The sequence below is a fragment of the Schizosaccharomyces octosporus genome, assembly GCF_000150505.1.
Source record: "Schizosaccharomyces octosporus yFS286 unplaced genomic scaffold supercont6.1, whole genome shotgun sequence".
Taxonomy (NCBI): domain Eukaryota; kingdom Fungi; phylum Ascomycota; class Schizosaccharomycetes; order Schizosaccharomycetales; family Schizosaccharomycetaceae; genus Schizosaccharomyces; species Schizosaccharomyces octosporus.
In genome coordinates this window covers 4,375,204-4,395,126 of record NW_013185619.1, presented here as the reverse complement: position 1 = coordinate 4,395,126, position 19,923 = coordinate 4,375,204, and the positions used below count along the sequence as shown (strand labels likewise).

The 19,923-nt window shown below is 37.9% G+C and overlaps 10 protein-coding genes across 10 annotated transcripts; 6 read left to right on the top strand and 4 right to left on the bottom strand.

The window, feature by feature from the left end:
- Window positions 1-565: 565 nt before the first annotated feature.
- Window positions 566-3,185, bottom strand: SOCG_04558 (U1 snRNP-associated protein Usp104). The gene has a single exon (XM_013162304.1). The coding sequence runs from the start codon at window positions 2,773-2,775 to the stop codon at window positions 709-711; it is 2,067 nt and encodes a 688-aa protein (XP_013017758.1). The 5' UTR covers window positions 2,776-3,185; the 3' UTR covers window positions 566-708.
- A 264-nt stretch (window positions 3,186-3,449) lies between these two features.
- Window positions 3,450-4,369, top strand: SOCG_04557 (ATP binding protein Fet5). The gene has a single exon (XM_013162303.1). The coding sequence runs from the start codon at window positions 3,486-3,488 to the stop codon at window positions 4,332-4,334; it is 849 nt and encodes a 282-aa protein (XP_013017757.1). The 5' UTR covers window positions 3,450-3,485; the 3' UTR covers window positions 4,335-4,369.
- On the bottom strand, window positions 3,879-7,097 carry SOCG_04555 (uncharacterized protein). Its single transcript, XM_013162301.1, has 3 exons — window positions 6,569-7,097; window positions 6,451-6,493; window positions 3,879-6,384 (listed from the first exon to the last, which is right to left on the bottom strand). Exons 1-3 carry the CDS (start codon window positions 6,667-6,669, stop codon window positions 5,698-5,700), a joined length of 831 nt encoding a protein of 276 aa, XP_013017755.1. The 5' UTR covers window positions 6,670-7,097; the 3' UTR covers window positions 3,879-5,697.
- On the top strand, window positions 4,693-5,029 carry SOCG_04556 (uncharacterized protein; the record flags this gene model as incomplete). Its single annotated transcript, XM_013162302.1, has 2 exons — window positions 4,693-4,923; window positions 4,967-5,029. 2 exons carry the CDS (start codon window positions 4,693-4,695, stop codon window positions 5,027-5,029), a joined length of 294 nt encoding a protein of 97 aa, XP_013017756.1.
- Window positions 7,098-7,276: 179 nt separating the features above from the next.
- SOCG_04554 (SAGA complex subunit Spt20) lies at window positions 7,277-9,190 on the top strand. Its single transcript, XM_013162300.1, has 3 exons — window positions 7,277-7,547; window positions 7,655-8,728; window positions 8,779-9,190. The coding sequence occupies exons 1-3, from the start codon at window positions 7,394-7,396 to the stop codon at window positions 9,072-9,074; spliced, it is 1,524 nt and encodes a 507-aa protein (XP_013017754.1). The 5' UTR covers window positions 7,277-7,393; the 3' UTR covers window positions 9,075-9,190.
- A 487-nt stretch (window positions 9,191-9,677) lies between these two features.
- Window positions 9,678-11,934, bottom strand: SOCG_04553 (translation initiation factor eIF2B gamma subunit). Its single transcript, XM_013162299.1, has 5 exons — window positions 11,514-11,934; window positions 11,156-11,426; window positions 10,661-11,102; window positions 10,464-10,597; window positions 9,678-10,402 (listed from the first exon to the last, which is right to left on the bottom strand). Exons 1-5 carry the CDS (start codon window positions 11,663-11,665, stop codon window positions 10,028-10,030), a joined length of 1,374 nt encoding a protein of 457 aa, XP_013017753.1. The 5' UTR covers window positions 11,666-11,934; the 3' UTR covers window positions 9,678-10,027.
- A 620-nt stretch (window positions 11,935-12,554) lies between these two features.
- SOCG_04552 (amidophosphoribosyltransferase Ade4) lies at window positions 12,555-14,879 on the top strand. The gene is made up of 2 exons (XM_013162298.1): window positions 12,555-12,660; window positions 13,080-14,879. Exon 2 carries the CDS (start codon window positions 13,085-13,087, stop codon window positions 14,678-14,680), a length of 1,596 nt encoding a protein of 531 aa, XP_013017752.1. The 5' UTR covers window positions 12,555-12,660; window positions 13,080-13,084; the 3' UTR covers window positions 14,681-14,879.
- SOCG_04551 (uncharacterized protein) lies at window positions 14,813-17,303 on the top strand. Its single transcript, XM_013162297.1, has one exon. It carries the CDS (start codon window positions 15,260-15,262, stop codon window positions 17,066-17,068), a length of 1,809 nt encoding a protein of 602 aa, XP_013017751.1. The 5' UTR covers window positions 14,813-15,259; the 3' UTR covers window positions 17,069-17,303.
- Window positions 17,275-18,543, top strand: SOCG_04550 (siroheme synthase). The gene is made up of 2 exons (XM_013162296.1): window positions 17,275-17,409; window positions 17,608-18,543. Exons 1-2 carry the CDS (start codon window positions 17,375-17,377, stop codon window positions 18,362-18,364), a joined length of 792 nt encoding a protein of 263 aa, XP_013017750.1. The 5' UTR covers window positions 17,275-17,374; the 3' UTR covers window positions 18,365-18,543.
- On the bottom strand, window positions 18,390-19,832 carry SOCG_04549 (translation initiation factor eIF3i). Its single transcript, XM_013162295.1, has 3 exons — window positions 19,747-19,832; window positions 19,566-19,686; window positions 18,390-19,334 (listed from the first exon to the last, which is right to left on the bottom strand). The coding sequence occupies exons 1-3, from the start codon at window positions 19,807-19,809 to the stop codon at window positions 18,532-18,534; spliced, it is 987 nt and encodes a 328-aa protein (XP_013017749.1). The 5' UTR covers window positions 19,810-19,832; the 3' UTR covers window positions 18,390-18,531.
- Window positions 19,833-19,923: the final 91 nt, after the last annotated feature.

Genomic DNA, 19,923 nt, shown 5'->3' with positions numbered 1-19,923 from the left:
TGTCTCATAACAGCTATATGTTTAGTTAGTTTTTTTTCCTAATAACAGGGAATATAATTTATTCCTAGAAGAAATTTACGCCAGTTGAAACATATTTGCTGAAGCACAGGTACACGCACGCTTCCTATTTTTCAACAATCGCGCAAACCAAGACCATTCAAATTTAGAATTAAAATAAGCACTGGATTCTAGTATAGCTCAACAAAATAGCTTAGAGGATACGTGCTAACGACACCCGACATGCCTGACTTTCTCACGGCCAGCAACTTTCAAGCTCGAAGTTGGCAAGTATCAACACGGCTTGATGCAATCCGTAACACAAATTAGATGAATAAACTGTATTATATTTATAGTTTTGTAGTTGAACTTCCTTATAATACAGTATATTCACAATTGGATTCAGTGTTTTCATAGTATGGCGATCGTTGAAATAAAAAAAGAACAACAGACGAAGTCTCTAAGAATAAAATAATTTATTAACTTACACGTTTAAATTCAACCACCTATAGTAGTACAATAGCTACTATAAGAGCTTTTAGCTGTTTTCTATTGAAAACAATTTTTGTAGGTGCTTGGTGAACGGTAGGCGAAACCACGACTGCTAGGGAGGAACTGAGACTACAGGACAGTTACTATAAGGGACGAGGTTTACTAAGTAATTAATAAAACATGATTTTATATGCATCAGACTATAATACAAACTCATAACTAGTGGATTTCACCTTCCTCACTTGATTCTCCGTCCATGCCGGAGGCAGCAGGAGCGTTTGACTGTAAGGAATTCAAATCATTTCGATTTGATGGCTGAACGGATTCAGAGGGCCCGTCATCTTGGTCTAACTTCATTGGGTAACCCTCATCATAATCTAAGGAAGGCTTCGTCTCATACGTGCGAGTACTAGACGAATAGCCACCATGTATACTATCTTCAACTTCGTCGTAATAACCTCTCCTTGTTCTAATCGGCTTCTCTGAAGCTAATTTTTCTTTTTGCCTTCGAATGTATTTATCGAAGGCAGCAGCACGATATTCTTCAGAATCTAAAGCAGCAAATTCTGGCAGATTGCTCAAAACAGACCTCATTTCTTCATACGTGGCAGTAAGAGGAATAGGGGGTTCTATATATTTGATAGCACTTCGAAGGTTATCAATTTTCCGTCGAATCCGGCGTTCGTCAGCTTTCTTCTCATCAGCTTTACGATGCGCAATCTTTTCTTTTGCACGTAAAATAACCTCCAAAACAATATCTTCGGTAACAGATTCTTCCATCATGTTTCCTTTTAGGCCTTGCATAACAGACTGAACTAATAATGAAACATCAGAGTCTTCTTCAATTTTAAGCTGCAAAAGCTGCAGACAATCCAAAACAACGTTCCGTTTTTCTCGGAATTCGTTTTCCAGTTCAATAATATTGTCCCAGAAAAGGTCTAAAGGAGTAGATCCGGGCTGTCCAAGCATATTCAAATATCTAGGATCATCTTTAAACAATGGGTATATTTCTTTCCACTTAGTGCGTAATGTTATCTTCTTTTCTTGCCGAAGATGAAGTAAAAGGATGCGAAAAGCATCGCGATTCTTTCTTTCGGTTCTAAATTTTTCTTTCTTGAGTCTTTGCTTTTCCGTGATATACTGGCGCTCAAGCTGTTTAATATGACTCTCATAAGCCGTAAGAGCTTCTAGAGGTGATAGATTTTTCATATTTGGATTTTTCTGATAGCGAGGATCACTTTCAAATTTTGCTTGAGCTGCATTCCACCTCGTGTAAGGATCCAACTCCAACTTGTTCAAAAGGATACAGAAGTCATCTAAAGCTGCTTTTCTGTTATCTTTTTGTTGCTTTTCATCATCTTCTTTTAATTTTTGTCTATATTCGAAAAACAACAACTGTCGTTCAAACTCGGTGGGCGCAGCCAAAAAAGCAGGTTCATCAGCCAGCAGCGACTTCACAGTTCTCCATAAAGTATATGAATGAATGTCATTTCTTGATTTCAAAAGACCAAAAAAGTCTTTCCGGAGAGACAAAATTCGATTCTTTTCTCTGTCACTCTGTTCCGTCAAATAATTCATTATATAAGCATCAAAAGCGCATTTCCGTTCCCAAGGATTCTTTATAACATAATATCCTTTTTCAGTACATAATTCATAAACAGCTTGTTCCCAAGTCCAGCTCGGGGTAACATTGTATGAATCCAGAAACCTGAAAAAAGCTCGCTCAGCGGCCTCATATGTATCGAAATCCTCTTCACGATGATCTCCACGTCGTTGACGCTTTTCTTTAGGAGGTACAAAATTAGGAGCACGTTTTCGAGAATTCGCATCTTTTGAAGGCGCTGCTTGTTCTCTATCAGGTCTGGCTGGTTGAGATGTGGACTCTGAATACGGTTCAGAACGAGCATCTTGTTTACGATGACCAGAGGGTTGCGCCTGCTTGGCTTTAGGATGTGTCTCCTCGGTGATCGCCTTCCTGTATTCTTCGGGTATTTCCCATACGGATTCACGCGTATTTACATTATACCAATACTGCTTTCCATCAGCCGTGGTGTACTCTTTCCAAGCAAGTTTTGAAAGTTTTCGTTCAAATTCATTCATGAGTTCCTCTGGTTTCTCCCATACACTTTTCCTCGATATTGAGTCGTAATAGTACACACGGCCATCCTCGGTTTTCACTTCGTGCCAGTCGGAAACCGGCTGTATCGCCTCTTGTGATTTTTGCGAATATTCTATTGATTCATCTTCTTCATCATGTGGTACCTGTTGCCAAGGAGGAGCAGACATTTTCTTTTAAAAAAGCAATTCCCTTCTTCAGGGACGTTGGGTCTGGAAAGGAAGTGAGGAAGTAGTCAATGCTCATGCACGCTAAAGTACGTTAAACAACATAATATTTTTTTTCTTGTAGTAAGTCACTTGTTGAATCAAAAAGAAGTTTAGTATTGTTTATAAAAAGTTTTAAGCGATTCTTCTAAAAGGCTGACTTAAGATTGCAAAATCGAAGCGTTTCTCTTTTCGACCCATACCTACTTATATGTCAGAGATTTGACATCTACTCAAAGGTTACTGAAAGTCTAGTAGGAGCTTTTTAAGCATTTAAAACATAAATCATTCCCTAAAATAGAATCTTTTTCGTTTTAAATAGGTTCCTGTTCTTTCTAGTTCTCTATATTTGCAATCCTTTCAAAGACTTGTTTGGTATGATATTATACTAAGTGGGTAAAATACGCAGTACTCTCTGGTAAGTTCACAAGAGGGTTGCAAATAGAGGAAAACGAGGATAAAAGAGCAATTGTATTTTAATAAATTCTAAACTTAGAACAGATGAAACTTGGTTTATTTTGATTTTTCTTTTCCCAAGGCTTTCATAGTAAATTAAACTACTGTAAATGTATATAGTGAACTACAACGATATACTGGTTATGGGTTATGACCTTTTCAAGTGTGAAAAGTTGGAAACGCGTATTTTTCCAACATTCAAAAGGTGAATAAAGAAAATGGTAAAAGTAGCTGCTTTTGCGTGTGGTGTTGCGAGTAGCGGAAAAAGTACTTTTTGCGGGTCTTTAATCTCATATATGAAAGGCATTGGCAGGTCGTGTCATTTGGTGAATTTGGATCCAGCTGCAGAGAACTTTGAATGGGAACCTACAGTCGACATTAGAGACTTAATCAGTTTGGAAGATGTGATGGATGAATTGGACTACGGACCAAACGGTGGCCTTATTTACTGCTTTGAATTCTTAATGGAAAATTTGGATTGGTTGAACGAAGAGCTTGGTGACTATGATGAGGATTATTTAATTTTTGATATGCCTGGACAAATTGAATTGTACACTCATGTGCCTATTCTGCCGGCATTGATACGACACTTACAAATGACATTAAATTATCGACCATGTGCGCTGTATTTACTAGAAAGTCAATTCTTAGTCGACCGGGCCAAATTTTTTGCCGGTGTCCTTAGTGCTATGAGTGCTATGGTTATGCTGGAAATTCCTCATCTCAACTTGCTCAGTAAAATGGATTTACTGAAGGACAATAACAGTATTAGCCGTGCTGACCTGAAAAGATTTATGAACACGGATCCTCTTTTGCTGGTTGGTGAAATAAATGAAAAAATGAATCCCAAATTCCACGAGTTAAATCAATGCATCGTGCAGTTGATTGATGACTTTAACATGGTAAATTTCATCCCCTTAGAAAGTCATAATGAGGAAAGTATAGAGAAGGTTCTCAGTTATATCGACGATGCTACACAGTGGCATGAGGATCAAGAGCCTCGCGATCCCGATCGAATTGAACCGGACGATATTGAACCTGGATCGGTAGACGTAGATGCTGAATAGGAAAGCTGATAAAAATGGGTTCAATTGGGTTTAGGAATTGTTTTTGCTACTTATATAAATATAATGGTTTTTCTTTTTGTTTTTTTTTACCTTTTGTCGGTCAGAGTTTTAGCTTGTTCCAATTCTGAAATCGAAAGTATGTTATTTCCTTTCCATTTATAAAGGTACTGTTTTCATTCTTGGAAGCATTCGATTCAAAATTTTCGTTCTAAAGTAATTCGGCGTAGGTTTTTTATTATTATTATTTTTTGTTACTACGCCGACTATTCTTTTATGTAAACAAACGACTATATATCTTCACCACCTTGTTTTCCACAAGAGACGCACCAAATGCAGACAAATCGATTGCAGATCGAAAATGGGTCAAGTTTTGTCAATTTGCCATAAGAAACCTAAAAATCGGAACGTCGATGTTGAACAAATCCAAAATCGTTCCCAGCAACCCTCGACAATAGAGAAACCAATCCAAAACGACATTCATAAGCAGCAGAATACTAAGCTCAATTCCGGAAGAAAATTAACAGGGACACCAACTGTCTCTAGTGGTGCTGATTTACCACCTGCAGAGGCTGCTAGGTTGGCTGCAGAAGTATGTTAGTATTTAAAGTCATTGTTTACTAAATAAACTTTAGAAAAGAAGTGAAATACACAAAGAAAAAATGAAAACGCGCCTTCCTAAGGCCACATTTTATTAGCTTCGATAACAAAAGAATTTCTTCATGTGGAAGATTAGAAGAGCGTTTACGTTGGATAAAATGGAGTTGCATCCACATAAATTTGCTTTCTGTCTTTATTTTCTTTTTCATTGCTTAAGGACCTAACGAACTGGCATGTGCTCTTGACATTCAAAGCTACATGCAAAAGTCATAGCGCACGGCTTTCATTACATAGAAAAAAGAAAAGAAAAAAAGGTTTATGTTCCATGAGTTTGTAAAAGCTATCAAATTCATGTTCAAAGATGTATGTGACAGATTCTTCCAAGAAATCACGATCATAGCGGGCAAAGAATTGAAACCAATTCATATCATAGCTCACACATTGTTTTACTTGTACTGGGCTGCGCTTGATCCTACTGCTGTCGAGACAAATCTTTATAGCGTCAAGGCTGTTTTGAAAGTTGCTGCAATGACAAACGGCGATATAACAGTTATTCAATCTCTTTTTCATTCAACGTTTGTACTTCTATCAATCTCTGAATAAAAGGTAGTAAACGTGTCAAATGATTCATAAAATGTCTATAAGTTTTCACCAGGTCATGACTTCAGTTACATAAATGCACATAGTTTTATAATGTAATGTTTGGACCAGTTGGCGACATATCATCTAAATCTAGGTATTTTCTAACAAAACACGAGAGGTAGTATCAAGAATTGTTTGTGGAAGAGAACGAAGCTAGATGGGCTGGGTCGTTATCTTGAGTGTTCAACGAAGAAATTTCTGCAAGAGGGTCTACCTTCCAGAATAAATGTTTCCAATCGCTCTTTTTAATTTCGATAGTAGGGATCGTAGAAGAACCAGAACTCGATCTTGCTAATGGAACCGAGTTTGCAAAAGGATATGCGGACATGCCACTTCGCAGACTGCGAATCGATTGGGAAAATCGAGTAAATAACTGCTGGCGTTCCCTCTCAACTTGTGATCTTAACAATGTCTGTCTTTGTTCACCATCCACAGAGTGCTGATCGCTCTGGTCACTTCCACGTTGTTCAGGATAAGTTTGCGATAATGGAGGAGGGGTTGTTTCATTTGAATTTTGGTTAACGGAGGCCCTGAAAGCCTTTTGGTTACTAGATACCAACGTTAGGGCCATAAATGTCTGAAGGATAAAGAGAAAAAAATCGGATAAAATCAATGAAGAATAAGAAGATACAGCTTTTTCCCCAATGAAATCAATAATTGAACCTCCATACAAGTATCCGTCTAAACCTTCCCCAGGACTCGGAAGACTAAAGAGGAGTCGCGAGAGCAGCGATATGAAAAAACTGACTAATAAAGGGTAGAAAAGAGGAATCGACGAGAATTGCAAAAACGGTTTGGGAGTTAGGTAACTCTAGAAATGGTTAGTGAGAAATTTGAAATCCGATGACAATGAAGGTCTTAAAAATCCTATACATACCAATTGCACAAATACTTTTAATAGTAAGAGGAGAATGACAGGACTGATTGTGTAAGTAACTGGCATCCTTAAAATGAAGTCTCACTGAGAAAATTTCTTCTGAAAAAAAAAGACTTACTCTTTATAGTATTGCTGTATTATGACAGCGTAGCAAAGCATATCAAGACATCGAAAGAAGCTTAGTAACTCTCCCCGATGGTCAAGAACGATCGTATTCATCTTTATAAGAAAAAGTTTATTTAGAAAACACCTTGCAACGGAAAAGTTCTTTACAAGTTTAAATCCACAGAGAAATAGGCAGCAATCGATCGAGTGTCAAGTAAAGCACAAGTCCCACATTTACCAATTGCGGACGAAGGATCCTACACTGGCTAAATCCAAAGACGAAGAAGCGACCAATAGGGAACTAAATACCCAGCAACACTTTTGATACGTCTCAATTGTCTCAATAATGTATGCAAAACAAACTGACAATCTGATCAACGTCTCCTTTACAAGTTCAGCAAGCCGATAAGAAACGTTATGTATGTTCTCAAAAATGTACTACCACCCTATTAAAACAACTTATATGTGCTCAATTCATTGGCTTTTGACAGACAATTGGCATTTGCAATGCTTTTCTCTTACGCCTTCTGCCAAGGAAAGGCATTTTGAGAGGCGGACCAAATGCGTTAATTTACTTAACTTTTAATCACTGTTACGCTGTAATGAGAATACAATGTTATGTTGCTTCCCGTTAACACACAATACGCCTTCTGCGTACTGACTCGGTATGATTGTATATGGAATTACCTACCATCACTCTACTTTGGCTTAACGTCACATGGTTTACTTCACTATATGCCATGTAGTACCAAGCAAATGCATTGTAGTTGTTTGCCAATTTCGTTGGCATGAGGATACTTCGCCGGTTGTTCTTGTAAAGAAATTTTAATTGAAGGAAATGGATACAGAAAAGAAGGGAAAACAATTTTGGTATAGGTTTCAGGGTCACGTATATGGAGATGAAGAATTGAAGACGTATGATAAACAAAGGGAAAGATCCTCAGAAATTGAGCCGTTAACTAAGTTAACACCTTATTTGGATTCCTTAAATGGTAAGAATTGTGACAAAATAATAGAAGCAAACAATGATGTTTGCCGGTTTAACGTGAACACAATTAAAAGCACAATGAATGACAAATATTAATGCGAATAAATCTAGTACCAAGGAAATCCGAAGAGATCAGGAAAAAATATCAGAATGAAGAACCAAGTTTGATTTTACATATTCACAAGTATCATTTTCGATTTGAACAACAAGACGGAGCATTCACATACAACGGACCGGTGAAGACTATCCTACATTACATACGAATGGAGTTAATACCACCGGATTGTCTTGAAGTTTTTCAAAACTCGAATATTAAATTTTACGATGGCTGCTTAACTGTTCGGATCATTGATCATCGACACAGCACTTCCAATGATTCGAATCAATCACAACCATCTAACGCTGCCTTATCCTCCAAAGCTCCTCCTCCACCACCTTCTTCTTCTTCTTCCTTACCTACGAAAAGTGCAACAAATGCAGAAACGACTATGCAGCCTGCGGTGCCTGCTTCCACGCAAGAGTCCCCGTCTCCACCAGTTCATTACACAGTGCTGCGTCCTACACCCGAAACACTTTATCAGGATTTGTGTCTATTGAACGAAAGCTTAGCAGGACAGCTATCAGATGAAAATGTTTTGGATTTGGAATCGAAAATATTGGTTGCTTCTGAGCCTCCTCTGATTTTAACTCCTGCTACCTCAAAATATCAGATGGTCCATATTTTAAACGAGTTGGCTGATGCTCCTCCACCATTGAAAAGGAAACGCCAACAAGGATCTGCTCAACTGGCAGGTGAAGAAGCCGAACGACTTGAAAAAGAAAACCTGCTTTTGCTAATGGATGACCAGAGGAATCATGATTTCCAGCCTACTTTCCAAAGATTACAATTTATAGAGAATGTCCGAAGAAAGCGTGCCATTTTACAGCAGCGTCAGCAATTGCAGCAACAACAGCAGCAAGTTACCCGACAGGATGCTGCTACGTCTCAGATCTCTAGACAACAACTGCAACAGCAGCAGCAACAACAACTTCAACAACAACAAATGAGACAAAGACGAGCCACACCGAAAACTCAGCGTCAAGCACCTCCTCCCAATATCCAGATCCCCCCTGTCCAACCATCCATGCAAAAGCCAGCAATTCCAGCGAGTATTCCTCCCTCAGTAGCGCAAAAACCACCTACTGGTATGTCTTACTTTTTCCTCTGTAAAATTTACTAACAAACTCTTGTTTAGGTCCTTTACCCTCTTCGGCCGCAGTCCCGCCAACAAATCCGCCTGCTGTCAAGCGGGAACAGGTCATGGATATGAATCGTATTCGACAGCTAGCTATCCTATTTCAACAAAAAGCTGCTCAAATGAAGGCACGGGGAATGAGTCGAGAACAAATCACTGAATTACTAAATCAGCAGGCAGCTGTAGCTGGAACTGATTTGCCCACTATAATGACAGTCGCCAGGAACATACACTTACAACATCTTCAAATACAACAGCAACAACAACAGCGGCAAATGAAAACTGAACGACCTTGAAATGCTTTTTGGCGATTTGGTGGTGATCGGTGAAAATACATAAAAAGTAATTTGTATTTAATTGTACATATTTTAATATTTTTCTAAAGAATAATGAATGTATATATCTTTCTGACGATTTTGCGCTATAAATTTTCAAATCGTACTCTTCGCTTTTACTCTAAACCATTTACTAGTTCAGCAATAGGATTCAGACAAGGTCTCCAAAGTAGGTTTTCTCTTTAGAAAGTTTAGAAAGGTATGTCTTTTAAATTATTTAATATTTGAATTACTGGATTATTGTGATGAAATAATTTGCGATTGAGAGATGGGTAAGCTCGGGTTCACGCCTGTTCCCAATGGGCTCCGTCAGTATGCGACCAATACTCTTCTGATACTTTCAGTAATTTTTTCTTTTATTAAAGAGTCTTTATTAACTCGTATTTTAGTACGACATCCTAAAGTGTTTGCTTCTAGGACTTGACCTTTGTCTTTCTTACTTTATAGACTTTTAAGTGTATGTTATTAGAAACTTGAAAGGTAGTTTACGGTTTTGAAACATGGTGATGAAATATTTGCTCATGATTTCTTATGATTTTTTTGCTAATACACCAAGATCTCTGAGTGTTTTTAAAATTGTCAATGTCTTTCATTTTTCTTTTTTCCTTTTGGGATAATTTGCTAACTTTTTTTTAGAGCATGTAGTGTAATAGACAGGAATGAAAAAATGAAAGGAAAAAACAGATTGGGATAGGAGACGTTACGTTAGACTAGTTGAATGAAAGTCCTTGATTGTGATATAGAATCAGTCGAAGAAGGAAAATAGTGTAGGAAATAAGAAGATTGTAAATGAAATAAAAACTCCACCATGATCAACTACCAACCATATCTTATTGATTTTCTAAAGGGTTGATCTAAAGAATAGAAAATGACCCACAAAAAAGTAACCCAAAAAATAACTACCATATTGCCATTTATTTGTCATCGTCCGTCTCAATTTTTTCCATGTCTACTAACCGCTCACCTCTAGCAGTACGTTTAGCCTCAACATGATGATTGACACCAATCTCACATTCTCGAAGTTTAGATCGTTGACCAACATTGGCTCCAGAAGCAACAATACAACAATCTAAACGGACACCGTCCTCCACGACAATATTGTCCATTAGAATGGAATTACTAACGACAACGCCTTTACCAATGGAGCAATTTCTTCCAATGATACTCTTTTTGATGTTGCTATTATCGCAAATGGATGTACCTTCATTGACCATGCAATCAGCTCCGACAAGAGCTCTTTCGGAGACATTGACATCGATGAGACGGGGATCAGGCGTCAACTTTGCAATCTAAATATCGGTTAGTCAAAGTTCGTTTTGTCGTATTACACGGATAAAATAAAACACATACGCATCTATTGAGTTCAAAGTAGTTCGGCAAATTATTTGCACGAGCACAAAGATATTCTTCCTTGGCAATAAAGGTATTGATAAGCAATTCTTCAGAGACATTTTCAGAATCTACATCTGAAGAGCTTTGCAAGTCTAAACTGTTAGTATCATCATCGTGAAAAGAAAAGGGGGAGGCAAGGCCATTATAAAACTTACATTTGTTAATATCTTCACGGATAGCGAAAGGTCTTTGATATTGGCATTTCACTAGGTAAGGAATCAGATCACTGCTTATAGAGGAAATGTTTTCCTTTTCCCGAATGAGATCCATGATCCAATGTTTGAAAACGTAAATATGTGAATCGACGAGGTTTGTGTGAAGTGTAATATTAGGGTGTTTCCATAGTAAGGACATTCGAAGGGATAAATCTCCTCCAATATCAGCTGAGCTTTTGGCATACAACAGTCTTTGGGACGACTCTTCCACACCAATTAAGTGCTTCTCGTTAATTTCTTTGGATTGGTTTGTAGTGTGTTCATGCTTCAATACATGGCTATAAACGACAAGAGCAGAGGGGTCATTTAAGCGAAAGCGATCTAAAACCATGTAAGGCTGCAAATCGGTGATGCTATCGCAACTCAAACAAACGAAATCAGTCTTTCAAGAAACGTTAATAATGACATGCAAAAAGAAAATAAAAAAGAAATTACCTTGATCAAATGGGACACAGCACGAAGTGCATCGGCGGAACCCATAGAGTCGTCCATCACAGTAGGAGCTTCCACATGTACTCTTAAATGGCCATCATAACCAGAGCGTAACCAAGAGCTGATGTGAGCTTCGGCTTCTTCCATGCAAATAATAATTACAGAACTAAATCCAGCTGCTTCTAACCAGTACAAGGGATAATGAAGCATCGGCTTATTGCCAACAGGAAGCAATGCCTTGGGCAAGGAATCATTGCCGGTCAATGGATACAAACTAAACACATTCGTTAGTATCAAGCGATGTAGATTTAAAAAAAAAAAAAGAAGGTAGCCCCCCTCTTTTGTTTGCTTATATACTCACCTGTTACCAAAGCCAGCAAACAGGACTGCTTGGAATTCCACAGGAATCGACTGCGACTGAGAGCTAGGGCGAGTTCTGCTTCCAGGGACAGTGTTAAACATTGTAGGAGTGTTCGCTAGAGGCAACGCGGTCGGTTCGTATAAGATTGACATTGTGGTCAAGTCTTTCTAATTTGCCAAGAAAATTTACGTAGAATCGAGATAAACGCTATATCTGAAAAAGAAAAGTAAAAGGAATAAAAATAAATTATAGGCAAAGAAAACTGGCCGGATTCAACAGGACTGAAGAGAAATGCTATTTCTTAGCACTTTGACTATGGTAAATACATACTGTATCAGAATTCACTTCCGTAAATAAATTTAACATGGTGAAACGCCATCGTAAGTAAACAAATCACTCTGTAAAAACAAAGTAAAAAGTCTATACTTTATTTTTTATTGTATACTTGATTTTACTTATTATAAAAATGTTTGGGTTACTGTACTGCAAAATCCACATCATAGATGGAGCAAGGAAACTAGGAATGCAATTGTTAACCAAAGGATTCAACAACTGAAGCAATATATATTCGACAAGTCCACATATATAGCTCTAGTTGAAGCTTTAGCTAGGCCAGATTCTCTTCTATGGCAAGACAAACGTTGTAGCAGACTACTTTTGTATAGAGCTTAACAAACATTGCAATCAGACAATTTCATTCAATAAATCACTGCTCGGCAATAATCTGTATTGAAAGATCATAGTCTTTTTTCTATTATTATCTATCAAAACCAAAATAAATTAAATTAAATTAAAGAGACTACAGTTGCTCTACTCATCTTTTCAATGTATTGCAAGTTTGATCTTCACTGTAAAATTTTCTAGGAAGAAATCCTAGACGATTTTTTTATTACTTGTTCTACAACCCTTCTTCCAACAAAACTAACAATTATTTGTTTTTTTATTTTATTTTTGTTCATCTTTATTTTTTTTTTTTACTTATCGACTTCATCTGATTTCATGAAAACGAGATACCTTTTGATAAAATGCATCAGCACTTACTTATTTCGCTACGGGCAAATATTAACTTACCCTTAACCATACACCAACGTAAGGAGGTTAAACCAGTGAAAGCTGTAAAGACAATTGTCCTTTATAGAACTCTAATGTAAGTAAAAAAGAATTTATTGAAGTGAAAAATTAAGGGAAAGAGCAAAGTGATTTTGTGTGTTCGAAGATATTATTTGCCTATGATGATTTCCAATTTTTTTTAGATGCTAGACTTCTGAAATTCATGTCATGTAGCATTTGGACTTTCTGAGGTAAATTGCGTTTGAAAAATTTATTCTTGAAGTTCGAGATTAGTGAATTTCGCCCTCTGTTCATTGCTTCTTCTTTTAAAGGAAAAACAATTAAGGGTTTGAAAATTTACAATGTCTTGCTTGTCTTGTTTTTATGGATACAATTCAAATTTGCAATTTGATATTTGACCTTCTTTCTCTGATAATTTCTCTTGATTGAGTGAATGATAGTTTGCTTCAAAATTTAAAATTTTGTCTCTTTATGAACGTGTCTAACAATTTTTAGTTATAATGTGCGGTATTTTAGCCTTAATGTTGGCTGACCGACATGGTCAGGCTTGTCCTGAAATCTATGAGGGTCTTTACAGTTTGCAGCATCGTGGTCAAGATGCCGCTGGTATCGTTACTGCTGGTAATAAGGGCCGTCTTTACCAATGCAAGGGATCGGGCATGGTTTCCGACGTGTTCCATCAATCTCAGCTTCGCCAGCTCGTGGGTAGTATGGGTATCGGCCATGTGCGTTACCCCACTGCTGGAAGTTGTGCCAATTCCGAAGCTCAACCGTTTTATGTGAACTCCCCTTACGGTATAGTTCTGGGTCATAATGGAAATCTGATTAACGGACCTGATTTACGTCGTTTCTTGGATAAGGAAGCTCATCGTCATGTCAATACCGGATCAGATTCTGAGCTCTTATTGAACATATTTGCCTATGAGCTCCAACGTATGGATAAATACCGTATCAACGAAAATGATATCTTTGAAGCTCTTCGTAATGTCTACGACAGAGTCAACGGTGGTTATGCATGTGTCGCCATGATTGCTGGTTTTGGTGTTTTAGGTTTTCGTGACCCTAATGGTATTCGTCCTTTGGTCATCGGCGAACGTGATACACCCCATGGAAAAGACTACATGCTTGCTAGCGAAAGCGTTGTCTTGACTCAGTTTGGATTCCGCAATTTCCGTGACATTCGTCCTGGCGAATGTGTTTTTATTCGTCGCCCTGATCGCGATGATCTTTTGTCCGGCCAAAGAGGTCCTACCCTCTTTAGTCGTCAAATTGTTCCCTGCAAGCGGTTCCGACCTGACATTTTTGAATATGTCTATTTTGCTCGTCCTGACTCTGTTATTGATGGTCTTTCCGTTTATCAATCTCGACTTAACATGGGTGAGAAGCTTGCTTACAATGTTATGAAGCGCTTTGGAGAAGATTATGCTAACAAGATTGACGCTGTCATTCCTGTGCCTGATTCCGCTCGTACTAGTGCTTTACAGCTTGCACAAACAGCCAAACTACCTTACGTTGAAGCATTCATTAAGAACCGTTATATTGGCCGTACTTTTATCATGCCTGGCCAGCAAATTCGCCGCAAGTCTGTTCGTCGTAAGCTGAACGTTCAACTTCAAGAATTTTTCAACAAGAATGTCTTAATCGTTGACGATAGTATTGTTCGAGGAACTACCTCCAGAGAAATTGTCCAAATGGCTCGTGAGTCTGGTGCGAAGAACGTGTACTTAGCTAGTTGCGCACCCATGATTACTCATCCTCACGTGTACGGTATTGATCTTGCTGATTGCAAAGATTTGATCGCCTATGGAAAGACCGAGGCAGAAGTCGCCGAGTCGATTGGAGCTGATGATGTTATTTATCAATCTTTGGAAGATTTGGTAGCTTCTTGTACCACCGAAAACGTCTCAGACTTTGAACTTGGTTTATTCAGCGGTGAATATACTACTGGCGCAAGTACCGAATACCTTGTTCACCTTGAACATATGCGTATGGTCAACAACCGTGCTCGCAAGAACAGTTTCGCTGAAGATGAAGAGCGCGAAGCTCCTGACGATATTTCCTTGCATAACACCCATTCTGATCCTTCTCTTGATTAATTGTAGAAACCCCCCATTTTTGGATATCTTAAAAGATAACAGCTTTTCTAACGAACCTCATTCGCTTAATTCTCCTCTATACCGTTGTACATGTTTAGAATTTAAGCAGGTAATCTTCAAGAGTATATCATAATATTTTAACGCTCTCGTTTTGTAATTTGGCTTTTCTTAATTTTTTATAATAATGCTTGGAATAAAGATTAATAGAATAAATTAATATATGACTATACAATATGTTTGCAACAAAGCTATGTACAAAACACTAGATGTAGGTGATTTCTTTGGTTTCAATTGAGTCTATCCATTCGTCTTCAAATCTGCTTTGTATATACAAGTGTTTGCTAGCAATCAGTAAGGCGAGACAAAGGCAAAGCTAGTCGATTTCTAGTTTGAACTTTGTTCAGCTATTCTTTTTTGACACATCTTTTGACTACAAGTGTTGAAAAGTCTTCCTATGACTTAGTTACGATTACTTCAATTAATTACTTACACCAAAATAACAAGCTTGGACGTTTATTTTTACTTGATGCGCTTTATTTGGTAGGAATTTGATGTTTAGGTAAGTTTCTAACGAAAATTATGACCGAAACCTCTATGCCTTCTTCAGGAATTACTGAGCATGTCTTAAATGGAGGTTATGTAAGAGCGAGAAATTATCTGCGTGATGATGCTTCTAATCTTTCGAATGGTGCTACCAAGAACGCATCTATAAGATCCCATACACAAAATGGAAGAACAGCAAAACGAAGAACAAAAGGAATGAAACGAGAGCATAGGATGAATAATAATCTCTTTCGAAATGCCTTCTTTTACTGCATTTATTTTCTTCGCCTTCTCGGATGGATGCTATGGAGAAGCTACTTGGTTTCAAGATACTTGGTTATCTATCATAAAGGGATTACTTTTACTGTCATTCTGTTTTTGATGCTTCCGTTTCTTCTTCTGACTCAGGATTATGAAGCTATCCGACTTAGGATCATCCACTGGGTTATTGATTATGCTCGTCGTTTTGCTGCCATATGGAAGCCTGTCCCTCAAGCTCCTAATTCTACTTTTTCAAAAGAACCTGTGAATATCTCTCACTCTGTGTATGCTGATTACCCAAAATTGCATCAGTTACTATGCACTGCTATTTCTTTTCCTTTTCTTCTCCAGCCATTTGATACGTTAATTAAGAGCTTTACGGGACTTTACAACAAATCGAATGACTTAAGATTTGAAGACCTTTCAGAAATGTACACTGTTATTGTCCTAAACACCAGAGCTTTAGAGCACAATCAGAATCTTTTATGTGCGATGGATGTTTTGAACTTGGAAAATCCAGATTCGAGTTCGTTAAAGGCCAATACTCAAGCATTGTACCAAAAAGTTAATTCTTTACATCACTGTACAAGGATGGTTAATGATATGGCACTCTATGTGAATTACATTGAGCCGTATAACATGCTTTATCATGCTATAGTACTGAAAGATTTACAAGTGGAATTTTTACCTATAATATTCAACTATACCTGTCTATTGCAAGATATTAGCAGCATTCAAAATGTACTATTAGACCTAGTATATCCTAAGGGAATAGCAGCTATGGAAAGAGAGATTAAAAATGTTTCGACCACTCTAAAGGAAAACAACGAAACTAAGCATTTTGAGAATCCGCCGTTTGTCACTACCGATTTTGTTTCTCATGATGCCCTGACTAACCTTACCAAAGAGTTGGAAGACGCTCGAAAAGATATACTACAAAACTTTGTATCTATCTCATTGAATAATTCTTTCGAGCAACTGAGAGATTTATCAAAAAGCTATTCACAACAAACATTGAATCGCTTAAAAAGTTCTATAGCTAGTCAACCAAACTTCGCCCTAAAAGCTGTGGGAGCGTGTATTGATTATGCATGGACATTTCCAAAACCATCTATTTCCGAGCTTTTCAAAGAGTACTGGAAAAAATCAACAAACGTACCTGCTGTATTATTACATGACAATATCAGCGGCTCTTGGTGTTCCACGGGATCCCTTGTACAATTTGCAATAGAAGTTTCAAGGCCTATATATATCTCTCAGATCTCTTTGTTACAGCCTGTTCATGGAGATGATTCCAAGTTTCCTGAAAAGCTGCGAATCTTTGGATTACTGGATAAACATACCAATGCTAATGATACATTGCGAAACCAGGAATCTCTTCTACTACTCGGAGAAATACCAATTCCTCCAATGTTATCCACCATTGCAACAGTGTTCCAAGTATCTGACTACTCTGAAAACCCAGAACTCATAAGCCGTTTGTATTATAAAAGCTTTGTTATACAAGCAACTTCATCTAAAGAACTATCTGACTCTCTTTGTTTGTACCATATTGGCGTTCATGGAAAGGAAGCATTCCTATAAAAGCCCAAGACAATCCTTTGACCATTTCTACACACTTTTTATATTTTTTAGGCTCCATGAAATGCTTAATGCTAGTATATGCTTCATGCTTCTTCCTGAATGCCCGGTGATTTTGCATTCTTTTCAATTTTTCGTTACTAATACGCATCCATTCCAGTAAAAGCTTCCTTTATCTTTTAGATTATTTATAGAAGAACTAGTAATTATTATGAATATAATTAATTTTTACGCCCGATCTACAATTACCCGGTACCTGCATTACGCGTATCTTTACTTACCCTATACGAACCTGTTCAATTCATAAAGATGTCTTCTGAATTTCCAGCAATTCAGCCTGGAGGGTATGGTAAAAAGTATTTTGGAGAACTTTTGAAGAATTTAAACGTTGCTTGATTTACCGGAATCTTCATTATGGTAACGAATGTAATTTTCCAAACTTTTTTCAACAAAGTGTTATCCAAGATATATATTTCTTAACTTGTTTTTATTATCTTGTTATTAGTAAATCACTGTTGACAGTTGCACTAACCTTTTACTAGGTCGTTGATTTTAGCTTGGCGTATCCAAGGAAAAAAGGTCCTAGTAGTTGGAGGCGGCGTTGTTGCTTCTGGCAGAATTAATCATGTGCTAAATGCTGATGGAATTCCAATTGTTGTCAGTCCTGAGAGCGGACTTTGTAAAGAGGTAGCATATCGAATCAATGAGAAGCAAGTTGAATGGAGAAACCGAGAATTCTCTCCAGATGACATTACAGAGGATATAGCTATGGTTTTATCGGCTGTTGATGATCCCTCTTTGTCTACTCAAATTTATAAATTATGCCAGTCAAAACGTGTCCCTATCAACGCAGCTGATATTCCACCAGAATGCGATTTCTATTTTGGAGCAGAAATACGCGAAGGGCCACTTCAAATTATGGTTAGTACAAACGGAAAAGGTCCTAAGCTTGCTACTATTATCCGAGATCACATTCGAAACAGCCTTCCGAACCATGTTTCTGGCGCGATTACTCAGACCGGTCTTTTAAGACAAAAGCTCAGAGAAATAGCACCTACGCCTGAACAGGGAAAGAAACGCATGAGGTGGATGATTCGCCTTTGTGAAAAATGGACTTTGAATGAATTGGGATCTCTAAAGGAAGAGCAAATGGACAAGTTATTGTGCCATTTTCCATCTTCAGTCCCTACATACAAAGAATTAGTGAGCTCACCACCCAACATTCTCGAAAACTGTGTTTGGGGAACTACTATTCTGTTGACTGGAGGTCTAATTCTTGCAAAGTACTGGAAACACTGATTTACAAATCTAATATTGTTTTGATTTGGTGTATTTTTTTTGAATGGAAATCCAAATGAATTGAGTATTCAAATCTAGTATCGTTCGTTTATTTTACAAAATTTAAGATTAGTCAATTCTGTTACGATTATTAAGAACCATCAAAAAGTTGTATTTTAATATTATCTTTACAAAGTGTACTTAAAGTCAAAGTAGTTTTTGTCAAATGCATGAACACGAACGTAACCATCCTCTCCTCCACTAGCATAACCAGTGCCCTTAGGATGAACGGCGATTGTGTTGATGGGACCGAAATGACCCTTGACACGGCCCAATTCCTCTTCTAAAATAGCATGGTAGAAACGGGTTTCGAACTTACCCTGTCTAGTGGCAGTTGTTGTGACATCTCTGGCTTCCTGACCACCACCAAGAACAATAAAGTCTTGGACTGGGGTAATGCTTGATGTATTCAAAGGAGTGTCGGTGAGATAAGTTTTGATAACGTCAAAAGAGTCAACATCGGTGAGTTTAGCAGTGGTATCCTTGCAAGCAGTAACGAAGTATGTACGATCAGGGGAAAATTGCAAATCGGTGATGCTAGCACCGACATTGTGAATTTGCTTGGACTCCAAAAACTCACCGGTATTGGCATCATAACGAGAAACGGAGCCATCATCATGACCAGTAATAAGGTATTTGCTTAAGTAAGACCAGCCAGCAACGGTAGCCTTAGACTCACGAGTTGTAATTACGTACAAAGGAGTTTCGGCAGCAACATCGTTTGCAGATGAAGGAACGCGGAAAACAGTGACGGTACCAGAGAAACCCATACGTTGTTCAGTGACGGCGAAAATCCGGGAGTCATCCTCATTGAACTCCACGCGCTTCACGGCAGTGGGGAATTCCCATTTGAACAGTTCTTTTCCGGACTTTACATCCCAAAGGCGCATCGTGTTATCGGCAGCACCGCTAGCCATTAAACTACTATTTTCTAAAAAATAAACAATTAGTACTTGTAAGCTCTCAGCTACTTATAAATCTTCTCATGAGCCGACCCATCTGAATACGGTTATAAAGAAGCTTGGTCCAAATCTTATAACTGAGTCCCATTAAAAACTCCTCATTCTTTATGTTTTCAGCATAAAATTGTTTTAGCGTCATATACCCGCAAACGGATCCGCAACAGGCTCCCGAGAAAGTTACTTGCAAAAATTTTACTTACTGCTAATATCACAGGTCCAAATAGCACCAGTATGTCCCTCGTAAGTTCCCAAACGTTCTCCGTTATGGGAAAACCAAACGTTAATTACTTTGTCTTTGGCACATGAAAACAACAAATCACCCTATACATGCATTAGTATATTTATTCCTCTCCGTTATCACCAATTCATCATCCAACGTACATCGTGATTGTATTTTATTTGTGTCAAAGGACGTTCATGCCCTTGTAAGATGATGGGTCTCATCCTGAGTCGTGTCTGGTAGAGGAAGAAAACGAATTTACCATGAGTGTAGTCTTTCCTTACATTTACCGATAATTCGCTATTCCTCCATAAAACAATTATTGCAAAGTGCTTAGT